The sequence below is a fragment of the Oncorhynchus clarkii genome, chromosome 21 (genome assembly GCF_045791955.1).
Source record: "Oncorhynchus clarkii lewisi isolate Uvic-CL-2024 chromosome 21, UVic_Ocla_1.0, whole genome shotgun sequence".
In the NCBI taxonomy this organism is placed as follows: domain Eukaryota; kingdom Metazoa; phylum Chordata; class Actinopteri; order Salmoniformes; family Salmonidae; genus Oncorhynchus; species Oncorhynchus clarkii.
In genome coordinates, this window is record NC_092167.1 from 27,901,315 (window position 1) to 27,927,809 (window position 26,495).

At 41.6% G+C, this 26,495-nt stretch overlaps 1 protein-coding gene across 1 annotated transcript in view; it reads left to right on the plus strand.

Annotated features, from left to right (window-relative positions):
• LOC139378819 (myotubularin-like) overlaps positions 1–26,495 on the plus strand; it is a 69,241-nt gene that overhangs the window by 14,037 nt on the left and 28,709 nt on the right. The window contains exons 3-4 of the mRNA XM_071121340.1: positions 4,753–4,822; positions 9,626–9,720. Coding sequence (XP_070977441.1) covers positions 4,753–4,822; positions 9,626–9,720 — 165 coding nt within the window. The remainder of the gene's footprint in view (positions 1–4,752; positions 4,823–9,625; positions 9,721–26,495) is intronic.

Sequence of the window (26,495 nt, forward strand, 5' to 3'; positions counted from 1 at the left end):
ATATACACACACACATACATACACACACATACATACACACATATAGATACACATACCTATATATACATATATATACATACACACACACACACACACACATATACATACATATACATGTATGTATACATACCCACACAAAAAAATCATATATAAAAATATATATTTAAAGAATATGTATATACATCCATATGCACATATACACATACAAACATTCATACCCCAGAATAACAATCTACACGGATTTAAAATATACACATACATAATACTAAAATGCTAAGAGAAAATAGTAATAAAGTACAAATAGTAATTATATGTATGCACACCTACACAGACATAAGCACTACAGCGGGCTGGTGGGACTCTAGTCGGGAGAGAGGCCCACGGCCAGACAAAGGCAGAACGGCACAAAACATCAACCTGCTAACCAGGTGTCTGCCCCCTCCCAACCATCACCCCCAGTCCCCTGCAAGCAATAAATAAATGGTATGGTAGTAAGAATAATGTAAGGATTGTAAAATAAATAACGAAACAAAACAAAAGTGGGGGAATATAAGTATATCCGTCCGAAGGTGTCAGTGATCAAACCTGGAAGTAAAAAATATGCATCGCTGAGCACAGCTCTGACCGCCATCCATTGGTCTGCTCAGCGTCTTATATGTTCGGTAGCCCTTGTTGAGCCCGTTTAATACGTTTTCACCCAATATGGTATAGTATGGATTCGAGTCCATGAGCAGACCCTAACACGCAATAACAAGGCACTCTAACCTGTACGGGGGATTGGTGTATATCCCCGGATAAACTTCTCTGCGTCCAAAACCGAGGAGAGCCAAATCTTCTCACCGGAAGGCGGGGTAATTCTTAGTCTTGCAGGGAAGAGCAAGGCTGGGCGAAGATGGAGTTTGTAGAGTTTGGTCATGACATCTCTGTAGTCGGCGCGATGCTTTGCCACATCGGGCGCATAATCCTCATAGACACGGAATGGATGCCCTTTATGTGACAGGTTGCCCCTCATTCGAGCTTCACGCAGGATAAGATCCTTGGTCTTGAAACTGTAACAACAGATGATTACTGGGCGAGGACGTTTGCCCGGTCCAGGCACTGGGACAAGGGAGCGATGTGCGCGGTCCAGCTGGGGATCCGAATCCAAAACATCCGATCCCATTGCATCCTTCAATAGCTTGGCGAAGAAGTCGGTGGGGCGAGAGCCCGCCTCTACCCCCTCTGCCAGACCAACAACGCGAAGGTTATTACGTCTGGATCGGCCCTCCAGGTCCACCACTTTCACAGAAAGTCTCTGCACAGTATCCTGCAATGACGTGCATAGCTTCTCTAACTCGTCAATCCTACCAGCGTTGAATTCAGAAGCTTTCTCAAGGTCCACAATACTCTGGCCATGCGAAGCGACCGTTCGAATGATGCTCTCGATTTTGGTGTCCAGTTCAGCAATAGTGGCCTTAAGATCCTCAGCTATAGCAACACGTAGCTCCCCCAAAGCCCGGGTAAGTTCTGTAAGTGTCACGTTGTTGCATGTGCCTCCCTGTCTCGTTGTTTAGTGGGGAGTAGGCCTCCGCTGTGGATTTATTGTCCTTTGGCCGCTTATTACTCGGCATTTTCATATAAAAAGTTACAATCTTGTATTAGAAAGAAACGTTTGTTGTAAAAAGTGCCATAAAGTAGGTTAAATTAGATTATTTCGCAAAAAAGTTGCAGGAGCCTCTCACGCACAGCCGTTCACTCCAACATGCTAGCTCCGCCCTCCCAGTATGTTGCTTTTAAAGCTCACCTCACTATGATGATCAACTTGAAGAAAGAAGTTCAACGGCAGGTTGAAGCTGAGTGTGAAACATGGTCAATGTGGATTTTGCTTCAAAGCCTAACATAACGATATGGACAGCTAAGGTGATGATTAATTCAAAAACACCCATAGACATATTAGAGCCTATGCATACACATAAGCATATTGAAAGTCTGTTGTTAATTTGTTCACAGAGAAATATCTAAGCACATTTTTACTCCTGAACTTGTTTAGACTTGCCTTAACAAAGGGGTTGAATACTTATTGATTCAAGGCCTTTCACAACTTTTCATTTTTAATTGATTTGTAATAATTTCTAAAAAAAAACAATTCACTTTGACATTGTGTCATTGGCCAACATACAATACTCCATCTCAATTGAATCCATTTTAAATTCAGGCTGTAATAAAACAATGTGGAAAAAGTGAAGGGGAATGAATACTTTCTGAAGGCACTGTATTTGAGTGGTAGAAATAGAAGTGAACTATACCTGACATGTATAAGTGTTAATTTTCCATCCTTTGTCGGGGCTGCTTGTCAAGCAGCAGAAGTTAACTGATCATGTTTACTTAGCAAGCTACCGCTTCAAACTGGCTTTTTTTTGTGCTAATGTATAAAAAATAAACTGATCACATTTACATAAGTATTCAGACCCTTTACTCAGTACTTTGTTGAAGCACATTTGGCAGAGATTACAACCTAGAGTCTTCTTGAGTATGACGCTACAAGTATGGCACACCTGTATTTGGGGAGTTTCTCCCATTCTTCTCTGCAGATCCTCTCAAGCTCTATCAGGTTGGATGGGGTGTGTTGCTGCACACCTATTTTCAGGTCTCTCCGGAGATGTTCGATCGGGTTCAAGTCCGGGCTCTAGCTGGGCCCTCAAGGACAGAGACTTGTCCCGAAGCCACTCCTGCGTTGTCTTGGCTGTGTGCTTAGAGTCGTTGTTCTGTTGAAGGTGAACCTTCGCCCCAGTCTGAGGTCCTGAGTGCTCTGGAGCGAGTTTTCATCAAGGATCTCTCTGTACTTTGTTCAGTTCATTATTTCTTCGATCCTGACTAGTCCTTTAGTCCCTGCTGCTGAAAAACATGCCCACAGCATGATGCTGCCACCACAATGCTTCACCATAGGGATGGTGCCAGGTTTCCTCCAGACATGACATGTGGGATTCAGGCCAAATAGTTCAATCTTGGTTTCATCAGACCAGATAATCTTGTTTCTCATGGGTCGAGAGTCTTTAGGTGCCTTTTGGCAAACTCCAAGTGGGCTGTCGTGCCTTTTACTGAGGAGTGGATTCCGTCTGGCCACTCTATCATAAAGACCTGATTGGTGGAGTGCTGCAGAGATGGTTGTCCTTCTGGAAGGTTCTCCCATCTCCACAGAGGAACTCTGGAGCTCTGTCAGTGACCATCGGGTTCTTGGTCACCTCCTTGACCCTTCTCCTCCTATTACTCAGTTTGGCCTGGCGGCCAGCTCCAGGAAGAGAATTGGTGGTTCCAAACTTCATCCATTTTAAGAATGATGGAGGCCACTGTGTTCTTGGGAACCTTCAATGCTGCAGAAATGTTTTGGTACCCTTCCCCAGTTCTGTGCCTCGACACAATCCTGCCTTGGACACAATTCCTTTGACCTCATGGCTTGGTTTTTGCTCTAACATGCACTGTGAACTGTGGGAACTTTTATAGACAGGTGTGCCTTTCCAAATCATGTCCAATCAATTGAATTTACCACAGGTGGACTCCAAGTTGTAGAAACATCTCAAGGATGATCAATGGAAAAAGGGATGCAACTGAGCTGAATTTCGAGTCTCATAGCAAATGCTCTGAATACTTATGTAAATAAGGTATTTCTGTTTGTATTTTTTATACATTTGCAAAAACGAATGCGTTTTTTCGCTATGTCATTCTGGAGTATTGTGTGTAGATTGCTGAGTTTTTTAAATTTTTTAAAAACTTTTTACATTAAGGCTGTATCTTAACAAAATGTGGAAAAAGTCAAGGGGTCTGAATACTTTCCGAAGGCACTGTATCTGGATGATTTATAAAGTCAGGCACATTTAACATGTAGGCTATTGATTATAGACCTAATTAAGTTGAGGTTTCCTCTCTCCTCACTTTTCTCAGACAATTTATGGCAAGGGCTGTTTTCTCGTCTCCTAACGCTGCTGCCAATATTCTGGTTAACTTTGCTGTTTTTGCAAATAGCGACATGGTCTAGGAAAAGCCAATTCAGCAGCGCGCGGATGTGTTTCAGGACAGCGGCTGCTATCCAATGCGGTTGAAGTCTCTTTTTGTTATAAAATAATATAATTTGTATTCGTGTTGCGCCATTGTTCTTACGAGATATAACCACATACAATTTCAGTAGCAAGTGTCTTAAAGTGATGGACTGTGTCGCCCCCATGGCCTCCACAATTGATTAGTCCCCTCAGACAGACGCGAATCGGACAAGTGTCTTGTTTTTTGCTTCTGCTCTGCTAAAGAATTTTCTGTCAACCAACAGCCTATCGACCAAACAATCTGAAAGGGGTCAGCCTTAATTGAAGGTCAAATTGGCTAGCTAGCTAATAACAGATCACGTCAATATGGCTAGTTAACGTGCTAACTCTCCGGGGATAAACTAAATGGCTATATCCAAATATTGTTTGATTTGCTTGCCATCTATAGTGGTGACGACAGTAGTCCGACTGACAACTTTACCAGAACGAGAACTTGCAGATGTCAAGCTGTATAACTCTGATAGAGCTCTGCATCGTATTGTGACGGTTTATTGATAATGACTTGGTGGCACAATGAGTTGATATTGGAATCCTCTTGTCTTAACCTGTGTATTTTGAACCTAGGAGCAAAGAAGGAAGTAAATGCCGTGTGTATCTTTCTCTTTAAGGAGGTGTGTGTGTGTGTGTGTGTGTGTGTGTGTGAGCCCTATTAATGTTCCACTGTCTGTTTTGATGGCAGGCATCCAGAGAGAGTCTGAAGATGGAACCACTGGCAGTCACCCTACTGCCCGGAGAGGAGAGAGTCATAGGTGAGTTTTCTAAACTGTTTCTGGGTGAATCTCAATTGTATTTCATTGATTGCGTGCATCCTCGCTCCTCAAAACGTATTGGAGTTGAAGATCTGAGTGGAGGAGCCTCAGATTTTCTGCTCCAATGTGCTTTGAGAGGGAAGAAATAAAGAATTGAGGAAATATTATTGAGATTTGCTCTCTGTCTCAAAGGAACCTCTCATAACAGCAACTCTCACTAGTGGTTAGCTTCAGATTCCGTAGATGGTCACATCATATAGGATTTCTTGAATGTGATCTGTATTTAGCCTTGTAACCTTTCTCTAGCTGTCTTAGAGGAACTTCTCATAACAGGAAGAACTCGTGTTTTTTTTCTCTAGCCTTGAAATTTGGTGATATCATTCAGCTGCAGTAGTTGGTGTCTTAGAATACTTACAGTGCATTCGGAAAGTATTCAGACCCCTTGACTTTTCCCACATTTTGTTACGTTACAGCCTTATTCTAAAATTGATACTTTTTTTCTTGCCATTGTATAATGTATGTGAACCCTTAAATTGGTCATCAAATTTGATCTGATCTTCATCTAAGTCACAACAGACAAACAGTGTGCTTAAACTAATAACACATACATTATTGTATTTCCTTGTCTATATTGAATACATCATTTAAACAAACATTCACAGTGTAGGTTGGAAAGGGTATGTGAACCCCTAGGCTAATGACTTCTCCAAAAGCTAATTGGAGTCAGGAGTCCGCTAACGTGGAGTCCAATCAATGAAATGAGATTGGAGAGGTTGGTTAGAGCTGCTCTGCCCTATAAAAAACACTCAAGAAAATTGAGTTTGCTATTCACTAGAAGCATTGCCTGATGTGAACCATGCCTCAAACAAAAGAGATCACAGAAGACCTAAGATTAAGAATTGTTGACTTGCATAAAGCTGGAAACGGTTACAAAAATATCTCTAAAAGTCTTGATCATCAGTCCACAGTAAGACATTGTCTATAAATGGAGAAAGTTCAGCACTGTTGCTACTCTCCCTAGGAGTAGCAGTCCTGCAAAGATGACTGCAAGAGCACAGCGCATAATGCTCAGTGAGGTTAAGAAGAATCCTAGAATGTCATCTAAAGACTTACAGAAATATCTGTAACATGAAAACATCCCTGTTGATGAGTCTACAATACGTGAAACATTAAACAAGAATGGTGTTCATGGGAGGACACCACGGAAGAAGCCTCTGCTGTCCAAAAAAAACATTGCTGCAGTCTGAAGTTTGCAAAAGTGCACCTGGATGTTCCACAGCGCAACTGGCAAAATATTCTGTAAACAGATGAAACTACAGTTGAGTTGTTTGGAAGGAACACACAATGAATTCCCAAGTTTAGCCTAACATTCTCCTGCAAAATGTCTTGATATCTGTCCGCCAATTGAAGCTCAAATGAAGTTGGGTGACGCAACAGGACAACGACCCAAAACGGAGAAGTAAATCAACAGAATGGCTTCAACAGAAGAAAATACCCCTTCCGGAGTGGCCCAGTCAGAGTCCTGACCTCAACCCGATTTGAAAAGTTGTGGCATGACCTCGAGAGCAGTTCACACCAGACATCCCAAGAATACTGCTGAACTGAAACAGTTTTGTAAAGATGAATGGTCCAAAGTTCCTCCTGACAGTTGGACAGGTCTGATCCGCAACTACAGAAAATGTTTGGTTGATGTTACTGCTGCCAAAGGAGGGTAAACCAGTTATTAAATCCAAGAGTTCACAAACTTTTTCCACCCTGCACTGTGAATGTTTACACGGTGTGTAAAGACATGAAAATGTATAATTGTTTGTGTTATTAGTTTAAGAAGACCGTTTGTCAGTTGTGACCTAGATGAAGATCAGATCAAATTTTATGACCAATTTATGCAGAAATCCAGGTATTTTGTGGTGGTTAAGTTTGTCTCTCCTCATTTGATAGTAAAGAAATTATCACACAAGTCAGAGTTATACTTCAACTAAATCTTTAATCACTTATTAGGGAGCAGGTCAATACAACCAGTGGCGGTTCTAGACCATTTCAACTGGGGGGGCCAAGCTGGGGCCAGTTGTACTGTTAGAGGGGCCAGTTACATTAGACGTTATTGTTGTCATATCGTTTTCTGCATTGCAGGCAGAAGACCATGTTCATAATCATCATCGTTGTCACTGTCTAATAACGGATGTAAAAAAAGAACGATAGCAAAAATTTGTTATGTAAAAATGATTTCATACTCCACATTTAGGGGGACCACAAGGGAGTCCAAAATTGTCACAGGGGCACTGGCCCCCCCTGGCCCGCCCCCAGAACAGCTAGTGAATACAACTCACATATAAAAAGTGAATCGATTGAGTGCTCTACGATAATGGTGGCTGATCGACGATTCACGCTCAGATGATTCGTTGAGAGCTCTGAGACAAAATAGCCAAGATACACCGCTTTCAACCTACATGACGAACAACGGATATATAGAATGGGTCACGAGGTTAAGATTTGTATGAAAGATACTGTCTGCTATGTATTATCTGCTGTGTCAACAATTTTCATTGTGTAGAGACCAGTGTCTGGCCCTCCGACTCCAAACTGGAACCATCTCTCCCTGATACGGTGTAGAACAGAAACATTAACTTGTGCTCTTTAGGTTTTATCACCCAAAATACATTGTAAATCTCCTCCCAGAGGCCCATCCTCAGTAGAACACACATTAACAGAATACACTATACACCATTTTATGCAATAAAAGTATTATAACAATCTTGCAATTTTCCACCATAATTTCCAAAGGGTTCATGTACTTTTTCTTGGCACTGTACATTCTTTTATAAGAGAGAAATTCTCATCACACAATAACCCATAATGACAAACTAAAAACTGGTTTTTAGAAATGTTTGCAAATGTATAAAAAATTTAAAACTTACCTTGTTTACATAAGGGTTCAGACCCTTTGCTATGGGACTCAAAAGGTTCATCCTGTTTCTATTGATCATCCTTGAGATGTTTCTACAACTTGATTGAAGTCCACCTGTGGTAAATTCAATTGATTGGACATGATTTGGAAAGGCACACACCTGTCTACATAAGGTCCCACAATTGACAATGCATGTCAGAGCAAGAACTAAGCCATGAGGTCGAAGGAATTGTCCGTAGAGCTCCAGGACAAGATTGTGTCGAGGCATAGAACTGGGGAAGGGTACCAAAAAATGTCTGCGGCATTGATGGTCCCCAAGAACACAGTGGCCTCCATTAGTCTTAAATTGAAGTTGTTTGGAACCACCAAGACTCTTCCTAGAGCTGACTGCCCAGCCAAACTGAGCAATCGGGGGAGAAGGGTCTTGGTCAGGAAGGTGACCAAGAATCCGATTGTCACTGACAGAATTCCTCTGCGGAGATGGGATAACCTTCCAGAAGGACAACCATCTCTGCAGCACTCCACCAATCAGGCCTTTATGAAAAAGGCACATGACAGCCCGTACAAGTTTGCGAAAAGGCACCTATACAAGATTCTCTGGTCTGTTGAAACCAAGATTGAACTCTTTGGCATGAATGTCAAGCGTCACATCTGGAGGAAACCCTGCACCATCCCTACAGTGAAGCATGGTGGTGGCAGCATCATGTTGTAGGGATGTTTTTCAGTGGCAGGGAGACTAGTCAGGATCGAGGGAAAGATGAACGAAGCAATGTACAGAGATCCTTGATGAAAACCTACTCCAGAGCACTCAGGACCTCAGACTGGGGCGAAGGTTCACCTTCCAACAGGACAACAACCCTAAGCACACAGCCAAGACAACGCAGGAGTGGCTTCGGGACAAGTCTCTGAATGTCCTTGAGTGGCCCAGCCAGAGCCCGGACTTGAAACCGATCGAACAACTCTGGAGAGACCTGAAAATAGCTGTGATGTGACGATCCCCATCCAACCTGACAGAGCTTGAGAGCATCTGCAGAGAAGAATGGGAGAAACAACCCAAATGCAGGTGTGCCAAACTTGTAATGTTATACCCAGGAAGTCTCAAGGCTGTAATCGCTGCCAAATGTGCTTCAACAAAGTACTGCGTAAAGGGTCTGAATACTTTATGTAAATGTGATATTTCGGGAAATATTTTTTAATACATTTTCTAACATTTCTAAACTGTTTTTGTTTTTTCATTATGGGGTGTTGGTTGTGTGTGTGTGTGTGTGTGTGTGTGTGTGTGTGTGTAGATTGAGGGGGAAAATAACGACTTCATAAATTTTAGAATAAGGCTGTAACATAACAATGTGGAAAAAGTCTAGGGTTCTTAACCCTTTCCGAATGCACTGTATATACAGTATACCGCCCACACCAAAACGTGGTGTGTAAGTGTTTACTGTAAATATAACCCGAGAGGTGGTAGGGAGGAGATTCCTGTTGGGGTTGTCACAGGAGAGGCTCAATATGGAACCAACTCTCCCAGCCGTGTCAACTTGCATTATTCCAGAGTAGTTATAATGTCGCTATTGCTCTCTCAATTTGTCTCTCCTCTTCAAGGCTTTATTGGCACAGGAAACATGTTTACATTGCCAAAGCAAGTGAAATAGACAAGAAACTAAAGGGAAATCAAAAAATGAACAATAAACATTACTCTATCTCCGCTCTCACTCGCTCTCTGGGATCACTTCTGCCGATGTTATTTATTGCTTGGATGATTTTAAGACTGGTTGAATACAGTTTTTGAAAAGGTTTTCTTTTCTTGCTGTAGTCTTTATGGTTCTGAGTTTGTGTGGGTGCATTGTGTGCATTGTATATTCTTTGTCATTCTTATATTGCTCGTTTTCTCTCTCTCCCCCAAGACAAAGACATAATGTACATATGTCCATTCAGCGGACCTGTCAAAGGCAAAGTCTTCATTACTAACTACAGACTGTACTTCAAGAGTGCAGACGCAGTGAGTAGTACACACACGCGTACACACTCCCAGGGACTACCGCTGGGACAAAGCACACACACACACACACACATCTGTCTGGTGGTTGCGTCTTGTGTGGCAGACAGATGGAAGGCATCAGAACACCCAGTCAGTCTAACTCTCTAAATAACATGACTGCTATATACTTAACTACTCCTTGTCATTGAACTGTTTGACCAAGAAATCAAAGAGCATATGAGAGATCTACAATCACCGGTTCCTGTGGCATGCATTGAAACGCGTGGCCTTATCGTGGCTTTCTTTTGCAGAATTACAAGAAATGAACAGACTTGTTTAGTAAAAGTGTTCACTAGTAAACACCATGTTAAGGTGTGGAACGGAACTTCCGTTCATTGTATTACAAGAAAAATAAATAGCAGGTCTATTTCGCTTCAGCAGGTGGCATAATCTGTCCGCCCACAATTCACCTGTGGGAACATGGCGGCTCAACACCAGACAACAGAAAGAGCTGGCCACTACTATCCGAGAGATTGTTTGTGAGGAGATTACCTCTGCCCTCGACTTCACTCGCCGTGCTCACTTCTAAAGTAGATACCTTTCCAGCTAAAGTGGAAAGTCTGAAGAACGCGGCCAATGCGACAGAGGTGAGACTCCATGACCTGGAAACGCGAGCTAAGATTAGCGCGAGCTAAACTAGAATAGGCAATCAATTTCCTAAAAGAGAAAACGGAATCACTTAAATCATTCCCGTACATTCAATGTGCGGATCATAGGACTAGAAACTGGTGTGGAAGAGGGCAACCCAACTTCCTTCATGATAAATATTTTCTATGACCTGTTCTAGTAGGAGAAGCTGGGTCCCGTGCCGGTGATTAACATTGCGCACCAAACGGGTCTTCTCAACAACGACTCTCGCTGTATGATTGAACGAATCCAAGTCAAACGGCGAATTGTTCGCCTTGCAGCGGAATTGGGGGCTCTGACCTATTAGGAGAAGAGGATTAACATCTACCCAGACCTGAACTTCTAAAACGGAGGGCAACCTACAATTAGGTGAGATCCCAGCTACACCCGGAAAACTCGCCTTGACATTCCAGAACACGACATACATGTTCTCCACTGCCAAGGAAGCTCGGGACTTATTTTAGAATCACATTAAGACCAACGCACAAGGGGACGAGTCGACAGATGGAACCCCATCATGACTGGCTCAATATTCTGGTATGTTATCCATTTATTTTATTGTACCTTTTATATAACTAGGCAAGTCAGTGAAGAATAAATTCTTATTTTCAATGACGGCCTAGGAACAGTGGGTTAACTGCCTTGTTCAGGGGCAGAATTACCCATTTTTACCTTGTCAGCTTGGGGATTTGATCTTGCAACCTTTCGGTTACAAGTCCAACGCTCTCACCACTAGGCTACCTGCCGCCCCAGGTAGCCTATCCATGCACCATCACGCAGCCTAGCCTATGATTCTGCCCTCCGCATAAGAAGATGATGAGAATAGCCCCTCAAGTGGATAATACTAGGAACATTATTACTGTTGTTGCTGATCATTGGAATTTGTTATTATTGTATTGCCTATGGTCCAGGACATTAACACAGTGTCAACGCCACTCCAATTAACGAACAACGGACAATATATTGAGGTGAATCCCTACATGGGCTAAATATGTCAATTATAAGTTGGTAGCTATTCCCCTACTATCTTTCTTTCTTCCTTTTGATTGCTTTCCTCCCATCCCATTTAGGCTATTGCATTTATCTCCCAGGGAGGACATGGCCTACAGGCAGGGCTCTAAATGAACTTTTGTAATTGATAGCACTGGTGCTCCTAACTTCAAAAGATAAGGAGCACCAGACAATTTAGGAGCACCAGAAAAAAATGACTTAATTCTTAATTGTCATCAGTTGTTACCTTGATGATGTATTCAAAAGTGCAACAGCAAAGATATTTACAATAGTTATTTGTTTTGGACAAACAAATGTAATATACAAAAACAAAACATTTGATAGTATTCCAAAGTGCAACAGCAAACCTATCCATGTTCTGTTTTTGTAATTACCTATGTTAAATAGGTTTGCTTGTGGCACTTTTGAATACTATTTACATAGGTTATTCGTTTTGTACAAACAAATGTAACCTACAAACCCGAACATTATTGTAATCAAAAGTGCAACAGCAAACTTTTCTTCATTACTGCATTCAGCTAACAGAAAATAATAATAATAATAATACAAAACTATGTAATAATATACATGTTGTAACAAGGCAACATGCTAACTATGAACTGATACTTGGATAATTAAATACATGTTTAGTCTCCTCACAATAACTAACTAATGATTTTTGTTTTATCTAGAATCAACTTGCTGTTAGGGTAGGGACATCCCAAGGAACACTGATTGCAGTCCCGGATAGTCTTTGCTGTGGTGCCAAATTATAATAATGTTTGTGCAGGACAACTCATTTCCATATGTTGGGTTGATAATTTTTATTATTACTTTTATTACTTTTCTGGGAGAGTACATGCATCTGAATTTGGTAAAAAAAAACATATCTTTGGCAATGCAGTAAGTGGTGTTAAATTTAATAAATTCTAGCTCAGTTAGCTTGGCCTGTTGACCGGCTTGGGCTGCCACGTGTTGTTGCCTGTCGAATATGGACTTAGTGATGTTGCTCCAACCCCTGCCCCGATGTACTTGATGTGCTTTTGGCTTAAATTGTGTTTTAGCAACGACTCAAGTGTTTTTTAGGTTGCTGGACCCAGTAGCAAAATGTGTCTTCCTTGCTACTATTTCGCTCACTTTCGATAGTACTAACAGACCTTTGTTGCTAGTTTTGTCCCTCCTTAGCCACTTGAATTCGCGAACCAACCCTCTCGAAACATGTCGGTATTTTTCTGAAGAGGTGGATCACGTGGCAACGTCTCTGTCATTGTCCTCATCTTCTGGTTGTGCTTGATCATTTCATTTGGGTTTTTTTTTGTTCAAGAAAGCTGAAAATACACCATGATTCATTGTTGTTCTTGCTAGCTAGCTAGCTTATGCCAAATAGCTGAAAGAAAGGGGCGGCACAGATCTAAGGGAAAGTTTGCAGGAAAAGGTATTGGTTGTGCCTGGCGTGTGATTGGTTTAATTAGCTACATTTGTGGCATTCTGATTGGTTATGATCAACGTATCAGCCTTTCTTGTATGAGCAGTGAAGAGAAGTGTTGCAGCAAAATATTCGTATCATTTTTTTTGTCGCGTGGTGCTCCCAAAAATAAAATTACTGGTCATGCAGCAATTGTTTTTGTTGCATCTGTGACCAAATTGGTCGCACTTTAGAGCCCTGCCTAGAGGTCATGAGGACTGATTGTGAAGTTCTTGATTATAGACTGCATTTCTTGCATTTCCTCTTCTTTTTTTGCACATAGTATGGAGCACTTGAAGCCATAATACAAATGTATGTTTGAGGTCATAAACCATATTGCTAATAATATATTATGACAATGGATTAAGCTAAAAGCTCTTGTTCCTACAGCTATCCTATTTGACTGTTTAGGCTTGCATATCTTTTTGTTATTTTTTTACTTTTTATTTATTACCTACCCTAACTCCTCAAGTCTGCAAACTAAACTGTTTTATGTTCTGCTTCATTTAGTTTTCAATACCTTAAAGGGGTGGTGCATTTTGCATCACCATGTTGATGTGGTCGGTAACACTTTGCTTCTTGAAAGTCCAATATCCTAACTTGACTGCTGACATGCAAAACATTTTAGGACTGTATCAATCGTGATCTAATGATTTACAAGGGGTGTGGAACGACCAATCGGTGGGTTTCCCTGTGGGTCCTGCTTTTTGTTACACGTCCATCGGCTTATCAACACTAAAGATAGAATTGTTATCATTTAATATAACATTCCTTTTTGAAAAACAATGGCAACACTAGCTATTCCCGCTTCAAATTATAATGTCGTCCTATCAAACATTCCAGCTGTCTTGATATCCTATCAAGAAACCATATTGATAAAGCAATGCTCCAAGAAACACACCTGCTTCCAAAAGGACACATGCAGGTAACTGCCAAAATAAACAAAACACTTGATTAAATGAGGGATACAAGGTATATTGAAGGCAGGTGCTTCCACACAGGTGTGGTTCCTGAGTTAATTAAGCAATTTAAACATTCTATCGTCTATAAAAATGCCCAGTTGACCATTATTTTGCCTATCATGTCTAGAAGAAATCTGTGACTTTGAAAGATGAGTTTCAAAGGAGCATAGGGGGTTTAAAGGGTGTGTGTGTGTTACCAGATCTCAACTCAACTGAACACTTTCTGGAGCGGTGCATCTCTCGTGTAAGAATTGTCGCATCCCTCCAATAGAGTTTCAGACAGTAGAATCTATGCCAAGGCGTATTGAAGCTGTTCTGGCTGTTCTGGCGGTCTCGTGGTGGCCCAACGCCCTATTAAGACACTTTATGCATTATGTTTACTTCATTTTGGCAGTTCCCTGTAGAATACACAACTATTTGTACAAACTGTCTGCCTTTTCATCAGCCCCAAACAAAACTAACGGTGTAATCATAATGGTACATAAGAACCTCAATCACTATCTTGCGTAAAGGCGAAGGCCAAGAAGGTAGAATCACTTTCCTTAAATATATGCATAATGGAAAGAAAATGGCCTCTTATTAATGTGTATTCTCCAAAGTTTGGATTCTCTGAACTGCATATTTATTTTTTATTAACTGAATTCCAACTGGTTATTGGGACAGACATGAATGCCATTTTGGACATGCAGGACAAAAAAACACCACCTACAATCCACATGCAACTAAGGCTCTCCGACATATACTCTCTGATTACAAACTTATTGATGCCTCGTGAGCACACAATCCTAAAGCAAAATAGTACACTTTCTACTCAAACAGGCATAAAACATTCTTCCGACTCGATTTTATAGTATCTACGCCTATATTTTCTAAAATTAAAACAATAGCAATTTGACATGATCTTGTCTGATCACCACGCTAACTACAGCCAACACATTTCAGAATCTCCTAAAAGACCCACAAGAGGGTGTTTCAATGTTTAATTACTACAAAATCCTACATTCTGTGATCAATGGTTAAGGGCGCTGTACTGCAGCGCCAGCTGTGCCATCAGAGTCCTGGGTTCGCGCCCAGGCTCTGTCGTAACCGGCCGCGACCGGGAGTTCCGTGGGGCGACGCACAATTGGCCTAGCGTCGCCCGGGTTAGGGAGGGCTTGGTCGGTAGGGGTGTCCTTGTCTCATCGCGCACCAGCGACTCCTGTGGCGGGCTGGGCGCAGTGTACGCTAGCCAAGGTGGCCAGGTGCACGGTGTTTCCTCCGGCGCATTGGTGCGGCTGGCTTCCGGGTTGGATGTGCGCTGTGTTAAAGAAGCAGCGGCTTGGTTGGTTGTGCATCGGAGGACGCATGACTTTCAACCTTCGTCTCTCCCGAGCCCGTACGGGAGTTGTAGCGATGAGACAAGATAGTAGCTACTACAACAATTGGATACTACGAAATTGGGGAGAAAAAGGGGTAAAAAAAAAAAAAAAAAAAAGATTTGGAAATGTTAATTGTGTTAGTGTAAAAAAAAAAAAAAAATTGATCGGGTAGCTATTACTCTTTCCCCATTAGATTAGTGTTGTAGGTGCATGAGGTTGGCAGATATTAAAACCCTACCAAAATACACTAGCTTTCAAATGTTCGGGGTCACCTAGAAATTTCCATTCAAATAAGATCAAATAGATCAGAAATACAGTGTAGACGTTGTTAATGTTGTAAATGACTATTGTAGCTGGAAACGGAAGATTTTTTAAAATGGCATATCTACTTTGGCGTATAAAGGCCCATTTATCAGCAACTGTCACTCCTGTGTTCCAATGGCACGTTGTGTTAGCTAATCCAAGTTTAGCATTTTACGTTAATTGGTCATTAGAAAACCCTTTTGCAATTATGTTAGCACAGCTGAAAACTGATGTTCTGATTTAAAGAAGCAATAAAACTGGCCTTCTTTAGACTAGTTTAGTTTCTGTCCAGAAACAAATAACTTTCTTCTGAAACTCATCAGTCTATTCTTGTTCTGAGAAATGAAGGCTATTTCATGCGAGAAATTGCCAAGAAACTGAAGATCTCGTACAACGATGTGTACTACTGGTTCTAACCAGAATAACACCAATCTCAACGTCAACAATGAAGAGGTAACTCTGGGATGCTGGCCTTCTAGGCAGAGTTGCAAAGAAAAAGCTATATCTCAGACTGGCCAATAAAAATAAAAGATTAAGATGGACAAAAGAACACAGACACTGGACAGAGGAACTGCCTAGAAGGCCAGCATTCCGGAGTTGCCTCCTCACTGTTGACGTTGAGACTGGTGTGTTGCGGGTACTATTTAATGAAGCAGCCAGTTGAGGACTTGAGAGGCGTCTGTTTCTCAAATTAGACACCAATGTACTTGTCCTCTTGCTCAGTTGTGCACTGGGGCCTCCCATTCTTTCTATATAAATAAAAACGTTGCTTTGTCATTATGGGGTATTGTGTGTAGATTGATGAGGAAAAAAAATATTTAATCCATTTTAGAATAAGGCTGTAATGTAACAATAAGGGAAGGGGTCTGAATACCTTTCGAATGCACTGTATAGACTGTAGCTATTGAGATGTATTGATGGTTTATGTTCATTCTAAATACAACCACTATAACAGACTACATACAGTACGATATACGGCTGTGTATGTTTGCTGTGTGTTTTATTTTTAAGATAATTTTTATAGGGATTTTTTACAATTACCAAGGCAGTAGGAAACGAGTGACAGCAAGACAGGGTGACGAACCCAGTTCCTTGGGTAGCACTAATCGCATATGCCTTGATGTCTGGCGCGTTACCGCCAAGTCACGACGTCAGCATTGCTGTGTTAATCTAATATAGAAACCTGTTAAGACCCATGTCACTATCTATAATCCAATGCCTGAGAGTGAACAGGTCCAGCTGCCAGGGATTGAAGCTCTTCCTGATAGTCCATCCCCTGGATCCAAGGAAAGACCTTCTCATCTCAGCAGTGCTGGAATAGTATGCACACAGTGTGGTGTTTATACATGGCAACTCACAGTAGCTGCGCTTAATAGCATGCATTACGTGGCTACAGTATGTATGTTTGCTGCATTAATTGAATCACTGATAACTGTTTTGAACCTCCTTTGCAACTGTTTGCAATCATCAGGGCCAGCTTGACAGTGGCCAGGTTTTAATGTCAGGGATCGAAGCTCTTCCTGACATCCCATCGCCTGGATCCGAGGAAAGAGCCTCTCAACTGAACGATGATTAAATGTTTTGAATTAAATAACATCTAAAATCATGAACTATCTTTTTGGTTGTAATATACAGCTACATTCGGCTAATATTGGACATTCTAGGGAATAAGCATTATTTTTAATTAACTTGTTTCTGTGCTCCTTTTCTAGGCCTATGCACAGACAAATCCATATCAACTTACAATAGACACATTTGACAGCAGCTTAACACCTTGCATCATTTGACTAGAATATTTTTTAAAAGTCTACCACTGGATCAAAATGTTTGCGTCTCAGAAACGTGTTGGTGTAGATCACCTCCCACAAAAGGTCTCCATATAAGTCCTTCAATTTCCTAAATCCAAATTTGTTCCAAACACTGACGACAACAATATCTCAAGAACGAATTCTAAGAGCTTGTGGGACGTGTCGTTGTGAGACAGTTACCATAATTTGAGCACTACAAGTCTGTTAAATGGCACATACCTCACAATTACTCAGATGTAATGGCAAGGAAATCAGATTTCATTCCTTTAGGGCTACTGGATGAAAATGAAATTCGTTCAAAAGACATGATGAGGACAATCAATCTACTTAATGAAAATGATGTCCCGTATTCTTCCATAGAAGTAGATGGCAAGAACACTCAAACCCCGCATGGGAAGTTGACATTAACAGGTGATCAGTGGACAAAACAAAATGCAAATGCAGCAATTGGACGTTTGAAAAATGCCCTTGAACCCATGGACAAAGTCGAAGGCTTACTGCCTGCCTTTCAACAGACTTCCACTGCGCAATTAACTTTACCAACCTCTACAAGACAACGCCCAATGGAGAAATTGGAACTTTGTACCAATTAAGGAACATGGTAAACAGAAGAAATGTGACTCGAAGTGCAGTTGGAGACAATTACAGGCCATGTTTTGAATTTTTTTAAAGATGGATCAGATGCCTCCATCACAGCTACGCTCCATTACTTTAGCATGGCTTCAGCGTAGGACACAATACACAGACATAGTCCACCAGAAGATTTCAAACATCTGCCACTGAAAAACAGAAGTGTTTTGATGCTCAGATGTTTACCATAGTAGACACCTATGTCATGAACGATGACACAGGTTTCCACCGCCAGCTTAGTGGAGAAAAGCCAAACGCAGGACAGACAACCACAGATGCTGACCTGTCACTCGTGGATTTAGCCATCCGGCCTTCCGAAGTCCGAAGGAACTGAGTCACCATCAGCAAAAAGAACACAAGATATCAGTTGCCTATAATCTAGCTAAAATTGAAGCCAGATCTAAAAGAAACACAGACAACACAGTTGATGCACTTTTCAGTTATCACAGTGGCCTGTGTGTATACATTCTATACATGAGGGTGATGGAGAGATTCAAAACGCTGCATTTTAGGCAAGCCGAGAGAAGAAAACAGCCTGGAGGGTCTGAAACGGCAGTTTGATCTAGCCTCATAAAGCCCCAGCGTGTCTCAAAGACTCCGGTGGAATGGCACAGTGAATACAGGTGGTGGATCAGAAAACAATACAGCATTAGACTTGAACTGCGAACACCATGTGTGCCACACAAAAGACCTCATGCAACATCAAGGGGCCCGTGTCAAGTTTGACATTGCACAGAAAGTCAGCAGGACCATTGGAGAGCAGACCGACCTCATGCATCGATATGATAAAGACCTTGAGCTGTAGGCAGAGTGTGGAAAGCACTCAATCTCAAGTAGATCTGAGGACATCGACCATATAGTAAGTGTGCTTCTTTATTGGAAGTTGTTTCCTTTGACACCTGGCAGGTTTTATTTACCCAAGCTTCCGGAACTTCCAAATGAAGCTGTTGCACAAATTGGACTATGAGGAACTATAGTTGTGGATCAACAACCACAAACTGAGCTTACACTGTGAGAAGAACCAACTGTCTGCTCATTTGGTACGCAGGCAGAGGCACAAACATTTGACAGTTGATTTCAGCTGCAGTGTTGAGACCCTAGAATGGAAATAATCTTAAATGCCGCAATTAGAGAAGTAATGTAGGAAAGAGGAAAGAAGATGTAGTACTGAAACCAATGACAATGTAGACTCAACCTGTATTTTTATACCGTTTCATTCTTCGGTGCATTTATTTGTATAATTATTTAAACAGAAAATATTATACAGAGCCTTCAAGGTATTCATACTCCTTGATTTATTCCTCATTTTGTTGTGTTACAACCTGAATTTAAAATGGATTCAAAATAGATATTTTTTCTCACCCATCTACACACACTATCCCATTACCATGTATTTATAAACATTTTCTAATTTATTTGATTTGAAAATGAAATACAGATATCTAATTTACAGAAGCATTCCCACCCCTCAGTCAATACTTTGTACAAGCACCTTTTGGCAGCGATTACAGCTGTGAGTCTTTCTGGGTAAGTCTCTAAGAGCTTTGCATACCTGAATTGTACAATATTTGACCATTACTTTTAAAAAAATCTTCAAGCTCAGCCAAACTGTTTGTTGTTCATTGCTAGACTGCCATGTTCAAGTCTTGCCATAGATTTTCATGCAGATTTAAGTCAAAACGGTAACTAGGCTACTCAGGAGCATTCAATGTTATCTTCAACTCCAGTGTATGTTTGGCTTTGTGTTTTAGGTGATTGTCCTGCTGAAAGGTGAATTAGTCTCCCAGTGTCTGTTAGAAAGCAGCCTGGAACAGGTTTTCCTCTAGGATTTTGCCTGTGCTTATAGCTGTATTCTGTTTCTTTTATCCTAAAAAACTCCCTAGTCCTTGCCAATGACACCCATAACATGATGCAGCCACCACCATGCTTGAAAATATGGGGAGTGGTATTTTTTATTACATTTTTGTTATTTAACCTTTATTTAACTAGTACTCAGTGATGGGTTGTGTTGGATTTACCCCAAACATAACTCTTTGTATAAATGTTACTGAAGTGCCTTGTTGCAAACAGGATGGATGTTTTGGAATATTTTTATTCTGTACAGGTTTCCTTCTTTTCACTCTGTCATTTAGGTTAGTATTGTACAACATTGCTGATCCATCCTCAGTTCTCATACCACAACCATTAAACACCAGCTTCAAAGATATTTCACATCGGTTTAGATGGTACAATGATTGAATGACTGCTGGTTTTGTCACATATACTGAAATTAGGCGAGCAATTTAGAATTTTTGAAACCAGGAAATGGAAGAGCGGTTTCTGCATAATGCACCTTTTTTAATCAATTTTAAAATCAGTCTGTAACACAACAAAATGTGAAAAAAGTAAAAGGGTGTGAATACTTTCTGAAGGTACTGTATGTACATTTTTTTTACCATTTTATTTGTATAATGACTTTTACTTACAATATTATGTACTGCTGTTGCTGTCTTAAACCTTAAATAGGTAGAAGTTTTATGGGCTGTGATGTGTACACTAATGCAAGAACAGTATCACAACTGCTATAGCCTAGCCTTTTATCAATTATCTATGCCAACTCTGGAGGGGAAAGTGCACACTTTTTATACTTGGAAAGTTGTGTCAAGTTTATAGTAGTATACTTTTTACGTATTTCAGCAAATAAAGGCAACAAAAAGTTAATTTACAATAAAGTCATACAATCCACTGAGCATTAATGTTTTCAAATATGGATGATGTATTGAAGTCGAGTGAAGGAGAAAAGGGAGATCTAAAAATTAACTTTATGAACAAGTAACTATGGGTGACGGGTCACATCTTTGCCCACTAAATACACTGCTCAAAAAAATAACACATCCTAGATCTGAATGAATTAAATATTCTTATTAAATACTTTTTTCTTTACATAGTTGAATGTGCTGACAACAAAATCACACACAAATTATCAATGGAAATCAAATGTATCAACCCATGGAGGTCTGGATTTGGAGTCACACTCAAAATTAAAGTGGAAAACCACACTACAGGCTGATCCAACTTTGATGTAATGTCCTTAAAACAAGTCAAAATGAGGCTCAGTAGTGTGTGTGTGGCCTCCACGTGCCTGTATGACCTCCCTACAACGCCTGGGCATGCTCCTGATGAGGTGGCGGATGGTCTCCTGAGGGATCTCCTCCCAGACCTGGATTAAATCATCCGCCAACTCCTGGACAGTCTGTGGTGCAACTTGGCGTTGGTGGATGGAGCGAGACATGATGTCCCAGATGTGCTCAATTGGATTCAGGTCTGGGGAACGGGCGGGCCAGTCCATAGCATCAATGCCTTCCTCTTGCAGGAACTGCTGACACACCCCAGCCACATGAGGTCTAGCATTGTCTTGCATTAGGAGGAACCCAGGGCCAACCACACCAGAATATGGTCTCACAAGGGGTCTGAGGATCTCAACTCGGTACCTAATGGCAGTCAGGCTACCTCTGGCGAGCACATGGAGAGCTGTGCGGCCCCCCAAAGAAATGCCACCCCACACCATGACTGACCCACCGCCAAACCGGTCATGCTGGAGGATGTTGCAGGCAGCAGAACGTTCTCCACGGCGTCTCCAGACTGTTACGTCTGTCACATGTGCTCAGTGTGAACCTGCTTTCATCTGTGAAGAGCACAGGGCGCCAGTGGCGAATTTGCCAATCTTGGTGTTCTCTGGCAAATGCCAAACGTCCTGCACGGTGTTGGGCTGTAAGCACAACCCCCACCTGTGGACATCGGGCCCTCATATCACCCTCATGGAGTCTGTTTCTGACCGTTTGAGCAGACACATGCACATTTGTGGCCTGCTGGAGGTCATTTTGCAGGGCTCTGGCAGTGCTCCTCCTGCTCCTCCTTGCACAAAGGCGGAGGTAGCGGTCCTGCTGCTGGGTTGTTGCCCTCCTACGGCCTCCTCCACGTCTCCTGATGTACTGGCCTGTCTCCTGGTAGCGCCTCCATGCTCTGGACACTACGCTGACAGACACAGCAAACCTTCTTGTCACATCTCGCATTGATGTGCCATCCTGGATGAGCTGCACTACCTGAGCCACTTGTGTGGGTTGTAGACTCTGTCTCATGCTACCACTAGAGTGAAAGCACCGCCAGCATTCAAAAGTGACCAAAACATCAGCCAGGAAGCATAGGAACTGAGAAGTGGTCTGTGGTCCCCACCTGCAGAACCACTCCTTTATTGGGGGTGTCTTGCTAAATCCCTATAATTTCCACCTGTTGTCTATTCCATTTTTACAACAGCATGTGGAATTTATTGTCAATCAGTGTTGCTTCCTAAGTGGACAGTTTGATTTCACAGAAGTGTGATTGACTTGGAGTTACATTGTGTTGTTTAAGTGTTCCCTTAATTTTTTTGAGCAGTGTACTTTAGATAACTCAAAATGGGTATTAGAGCAAATATTTAAGCCAAAGTATTTATTTACAGTGTGTGTATGGCATACGTTCTACTATTCCACACAGCAGAATGGTTTCCACAACAATAATATCCTAGACTACATACCCTAAGTCTTTTGAAGTGTTAAGTATATATGAGAATGCCTACAATATTAATCAACACAGCATGAAAAAAGTCCCCACATATACACAGTCATGTTTGCACAAGACTTAAGTTGTCCCAACACTGAATCATAATCATCATCACTTAAGTGTTCATCATCTCCAAAAACCTCTGATGATAAACTCTAGGGCTATTGCATGTCTTATGTCAGTAATGGGCAGAGCAGAAACATTTCCTCAACTGAGAAACATAGGGCAATTGTGCTCCGAATGTTGTCCATGATTTTGTCAGGGTTACCATCCATTGGCTGATGTGCAATAAACTGAGACTCCCATGAACACCTGTGTGTGCCATCTCAAGTGCAAGGTCAATCACCAGCCTATGTCTTGGATGTAATTGTTGTCCAGCATGCCTCTCCAAAGGGCTTGAATTGCCCTGACATACGTCATTGTAGTTGCATGAGGTAGCACAATTTTTACAGCGGTCATGTTTGGGTGATACTGGCGGCTCTGGCTGCTCCATGCAGACTGTTAAGGTTTTCTTCCATCGAAGAAGAGGAGGACCAAAATGCAGCGTGGTTATTTCGATACATGTTTAATAAAATATAAACATGAACAATACAAAACAATAAACGTGAAAACCTAAACAGCCTTATCTGGTGCAAACAAACACAGAGACAGAAACAATCACCCACGAAACACTCAAAGAATATGGCTGCCTAAATATGGTTCCCAATCAGAGACCACGATAAACACCTGCCTCTGATTAAGAACCACTCCAGACAGCCATAGACTATTCTAGACAACCCCACTATACCACAATCCCAATACCTACAAAAACCCCAAGACAAAACACACCACATAATAAACCCATGTCACACCCTAGCCTAACCAAAATAATAAAGAAAACACAAAATACTAAGACCAGGGCGTGACAGTGACATCATAAAAGAGCTGTAACAGTTTCACCCGCTTGCAGCTTGTACTATTTGAAACTCGCAACAGGCTGTTTTCCATGTTACAGGATACAGTGCCTTCATAAAGTATTCAGACCCCTTGACTTTTTCCACATTTTGTTACGTTACAGCCTTATTGTAACATTTATTAAATTGTTTTTTTCTTCCCTCATCAATCTACAAAATACAGTTATTTTTTTATTTTCACAACTGAAATAACACATTTACATAAGTATTCAGGCCCTTTACGCATACATTTTGTTGAAGCACCTTTAGCAGTGATTACAGCCTTGAGTCTTCTTGGGTATGACGCTACAAGCCACAATCACAACTGACCGTGATTGGGAGTCCCATAGGGTGGCGCACAATTGGCCAAGCGTCATCCGGGTTTGGCCGGTGTAGGCCATCATCGTAAATAAGAATTTGTTCTTAACTGACTTGAATATAAATTAAAAGCTTGGCACACCTGTATTTGGGGAGTTTCTCCCATTCTTCTCTATAGATCCTCTCAAGCTCTGTCAGGTTGGTTGGGGAGTGTTGCTGCACAGCTATTCAATGGTCTCTCCAGAGATGTTCGATCAGGTTCAATTCCGGGCTCTGGCAGGACCACTCAAGGACATTGAGCCCTGTCCCGAAGCCACTCCTGCGTTGTCTTGGCTATGTGCATCAAGGATCTCTGTACTTTGCTCCGTTCATCTTTGCCTCGATCTTGACTAGTCTCCCAGTCCCTGGTGCTGAAAAACATCACCACAAAATGTAGTCAACACCATGCTTCACCGTAGGGATCGTGCCAGGTTTCCTCCAGACATGACGGGTTGCATTCAGGCCAAAGAGTTCAATTTTGGTTTCATCAGACCAGAGAATCTTGTTTCTCATTTACTGAGAGGTCTTTAGTTACCTTTTTGGCAAACTCCAAGCAGGCTGTCATGTGCCTTTTACTGAGGAGTGGCTTCCGTCTGGCCACTTTACCATAAAGGCCTGATTTGGTGGAGTGGTGCAGAGATTGTCCTTCTGGAAGGTTCTCCCATCTCCACAGAGGAACTCTGGAGCTCTGTCAGAGTGACCATCGGGTTCTTGGGCACCTCCCTGACCAAGGCCCTTCTCCCCCGATTGCTCAGTTTGGCCGGGTGGCCAGCTCAAGGAAGAGTCTTGGCGGTTCCAAACTTCTTCCATTTAAGAATGATGGAGGCCACTGTGTTCTTGAGGTCCGTCAATGCTGCAGACATTTAAAAAAATATATAGTTTAAAAAAAATCTAAAAACCTTTTTGTTTTGTCATTTATGGGAATTGTGTGTAAATTTTTAAAAAATCATTTTTAGAGTTAAAAAATGTGGAAAAATCAAAGGGGTCTGAATACTTTGGAGGCACTCCCCACTCTTCCATATGCCTGCAATTAAGACTGAACATCTTGTGGTACATAGTTGACTACATGTTGGACACCCTTAAAGTCTACCCCTATGCCCAGTGCTGAAGTAGCCTAGCCATCACAACTCTGATATTAGATTAGTCTTATTTTAAGGCTGCGATGATGTGCAGTTTTATGTGCTTGGGTGTCTGAGTGGTACATGTCCAAAAACCTGTTTTCCATTGTGCCCTCTGCTCTTGCTGGATTCACAGATTTCTCCCCAGGGAAATTCTGAAAAACCTTGTTGTACAGAAAAGAACAGTCTTACACTATAGGACAGTTCTTGGGATCTCAGGTCCATTTGACTCCAACATTGTGAGCAACCATAAAAATGTCTCTACGGGGTCAGAGGGCACCTTCTTCACGGCCAGTCTGATGATGTCCCTGTCAGGACTTTTCACAACCCCGACACATTGCTGCATGCACAGGTGCTTCATTGTGCTCTTCCTTGTAGCATTGGATGCTGTAGCTCTGATGGCCAATACAGGAACTGGTAGGGTGTCCGCAGCTCGCCAACCATTCCACACCACTTCCAAAAAGCAGCCTCCTTCCCCTGCGCCTTACCCCTTTATAGGAAATGGGATAAAAACAAGAAAATATGCAATAGTTGTAATAAAGGACTAAATGTGAATAGTTTCTGGAAGCTAGTTTGTCTCGGGTCACTACTTCACCGGGCAGCCATTTGAATGTGTACTTTTTATTTTCTATTAAAAGGCAATTGTTCAATTATGGGCCTAGTTGGTTTAGCCACATAAAAAGGCAGCAACCTTCCCGCTAGCCATGATTGGCTGAGTTAATGGGTGGGCTGGACATGCCAAGAGATGAGTCGGATTGGTCTGCCATATCGCATGCTTCTGTCTATTTGAGCTGGTCAGTATGTGTAGGTAATCCTGTTTTAACGTGGCTTGTTGAAATCACTGGGATTAGAGTATGATATTTTAGGAGATGGAGAAAACACCTGTCTCTGGATTAACTCTTCAAACTAAGGGCAGACATAGCATCTGTGACAGGGAGAAGCAACCATTCATGATGTATACAGGTAAGATAGTCTAACTAGCTACATTTTCAGATATTACACGTTTCTAATTTTGACAGTCGTTTTCATTTCAAGTTAGTGTACTGTTAGCTAGCTAGCTAACGTTAGCTGGCTGGCTCGCTAGCTAATGTTATGTGTATAATTTTATTATTATCTCAGAGCCATTTGCTTTGCTAGTTATAGCCTAATGTTAGCTAGATTGCTGGATGGTTAGTTACCTGCAGATTCAAGCAGGGTAGTAATGTCATGAGTTGGGATTATGGTTCATTGTTTACCTAGCTAGCTAGCAACATGTCTTAACAATGTTTGCCAGTTAGCTTGGGTGTTTGACTGTTGTTGTTAGGACAGAACGCTCAGATCAACCCTTAAAGAGATGGGTGGAGCTAAAGCTAAAGAGGGTGTGAACGATGCTGAATGGGTGTAGACAAAGAGCTCTCCAGTAGGTACCAAAACATTAAATGGCTATTTTCTGTGAGGTTACAAGTTGATTAACTTTCAAAGCAGAATTACTTTCCCGTTGTTCCTCAAATGTAGCTTTGTGTGTCTGCTTTTATCCAATGTAAAAAACACAATTTCAAATTTTGCTACTTAAGACCGAATCAAGGCGGTCGGTCACAAATAATACTGGTTCAATGACAACATTGTCAT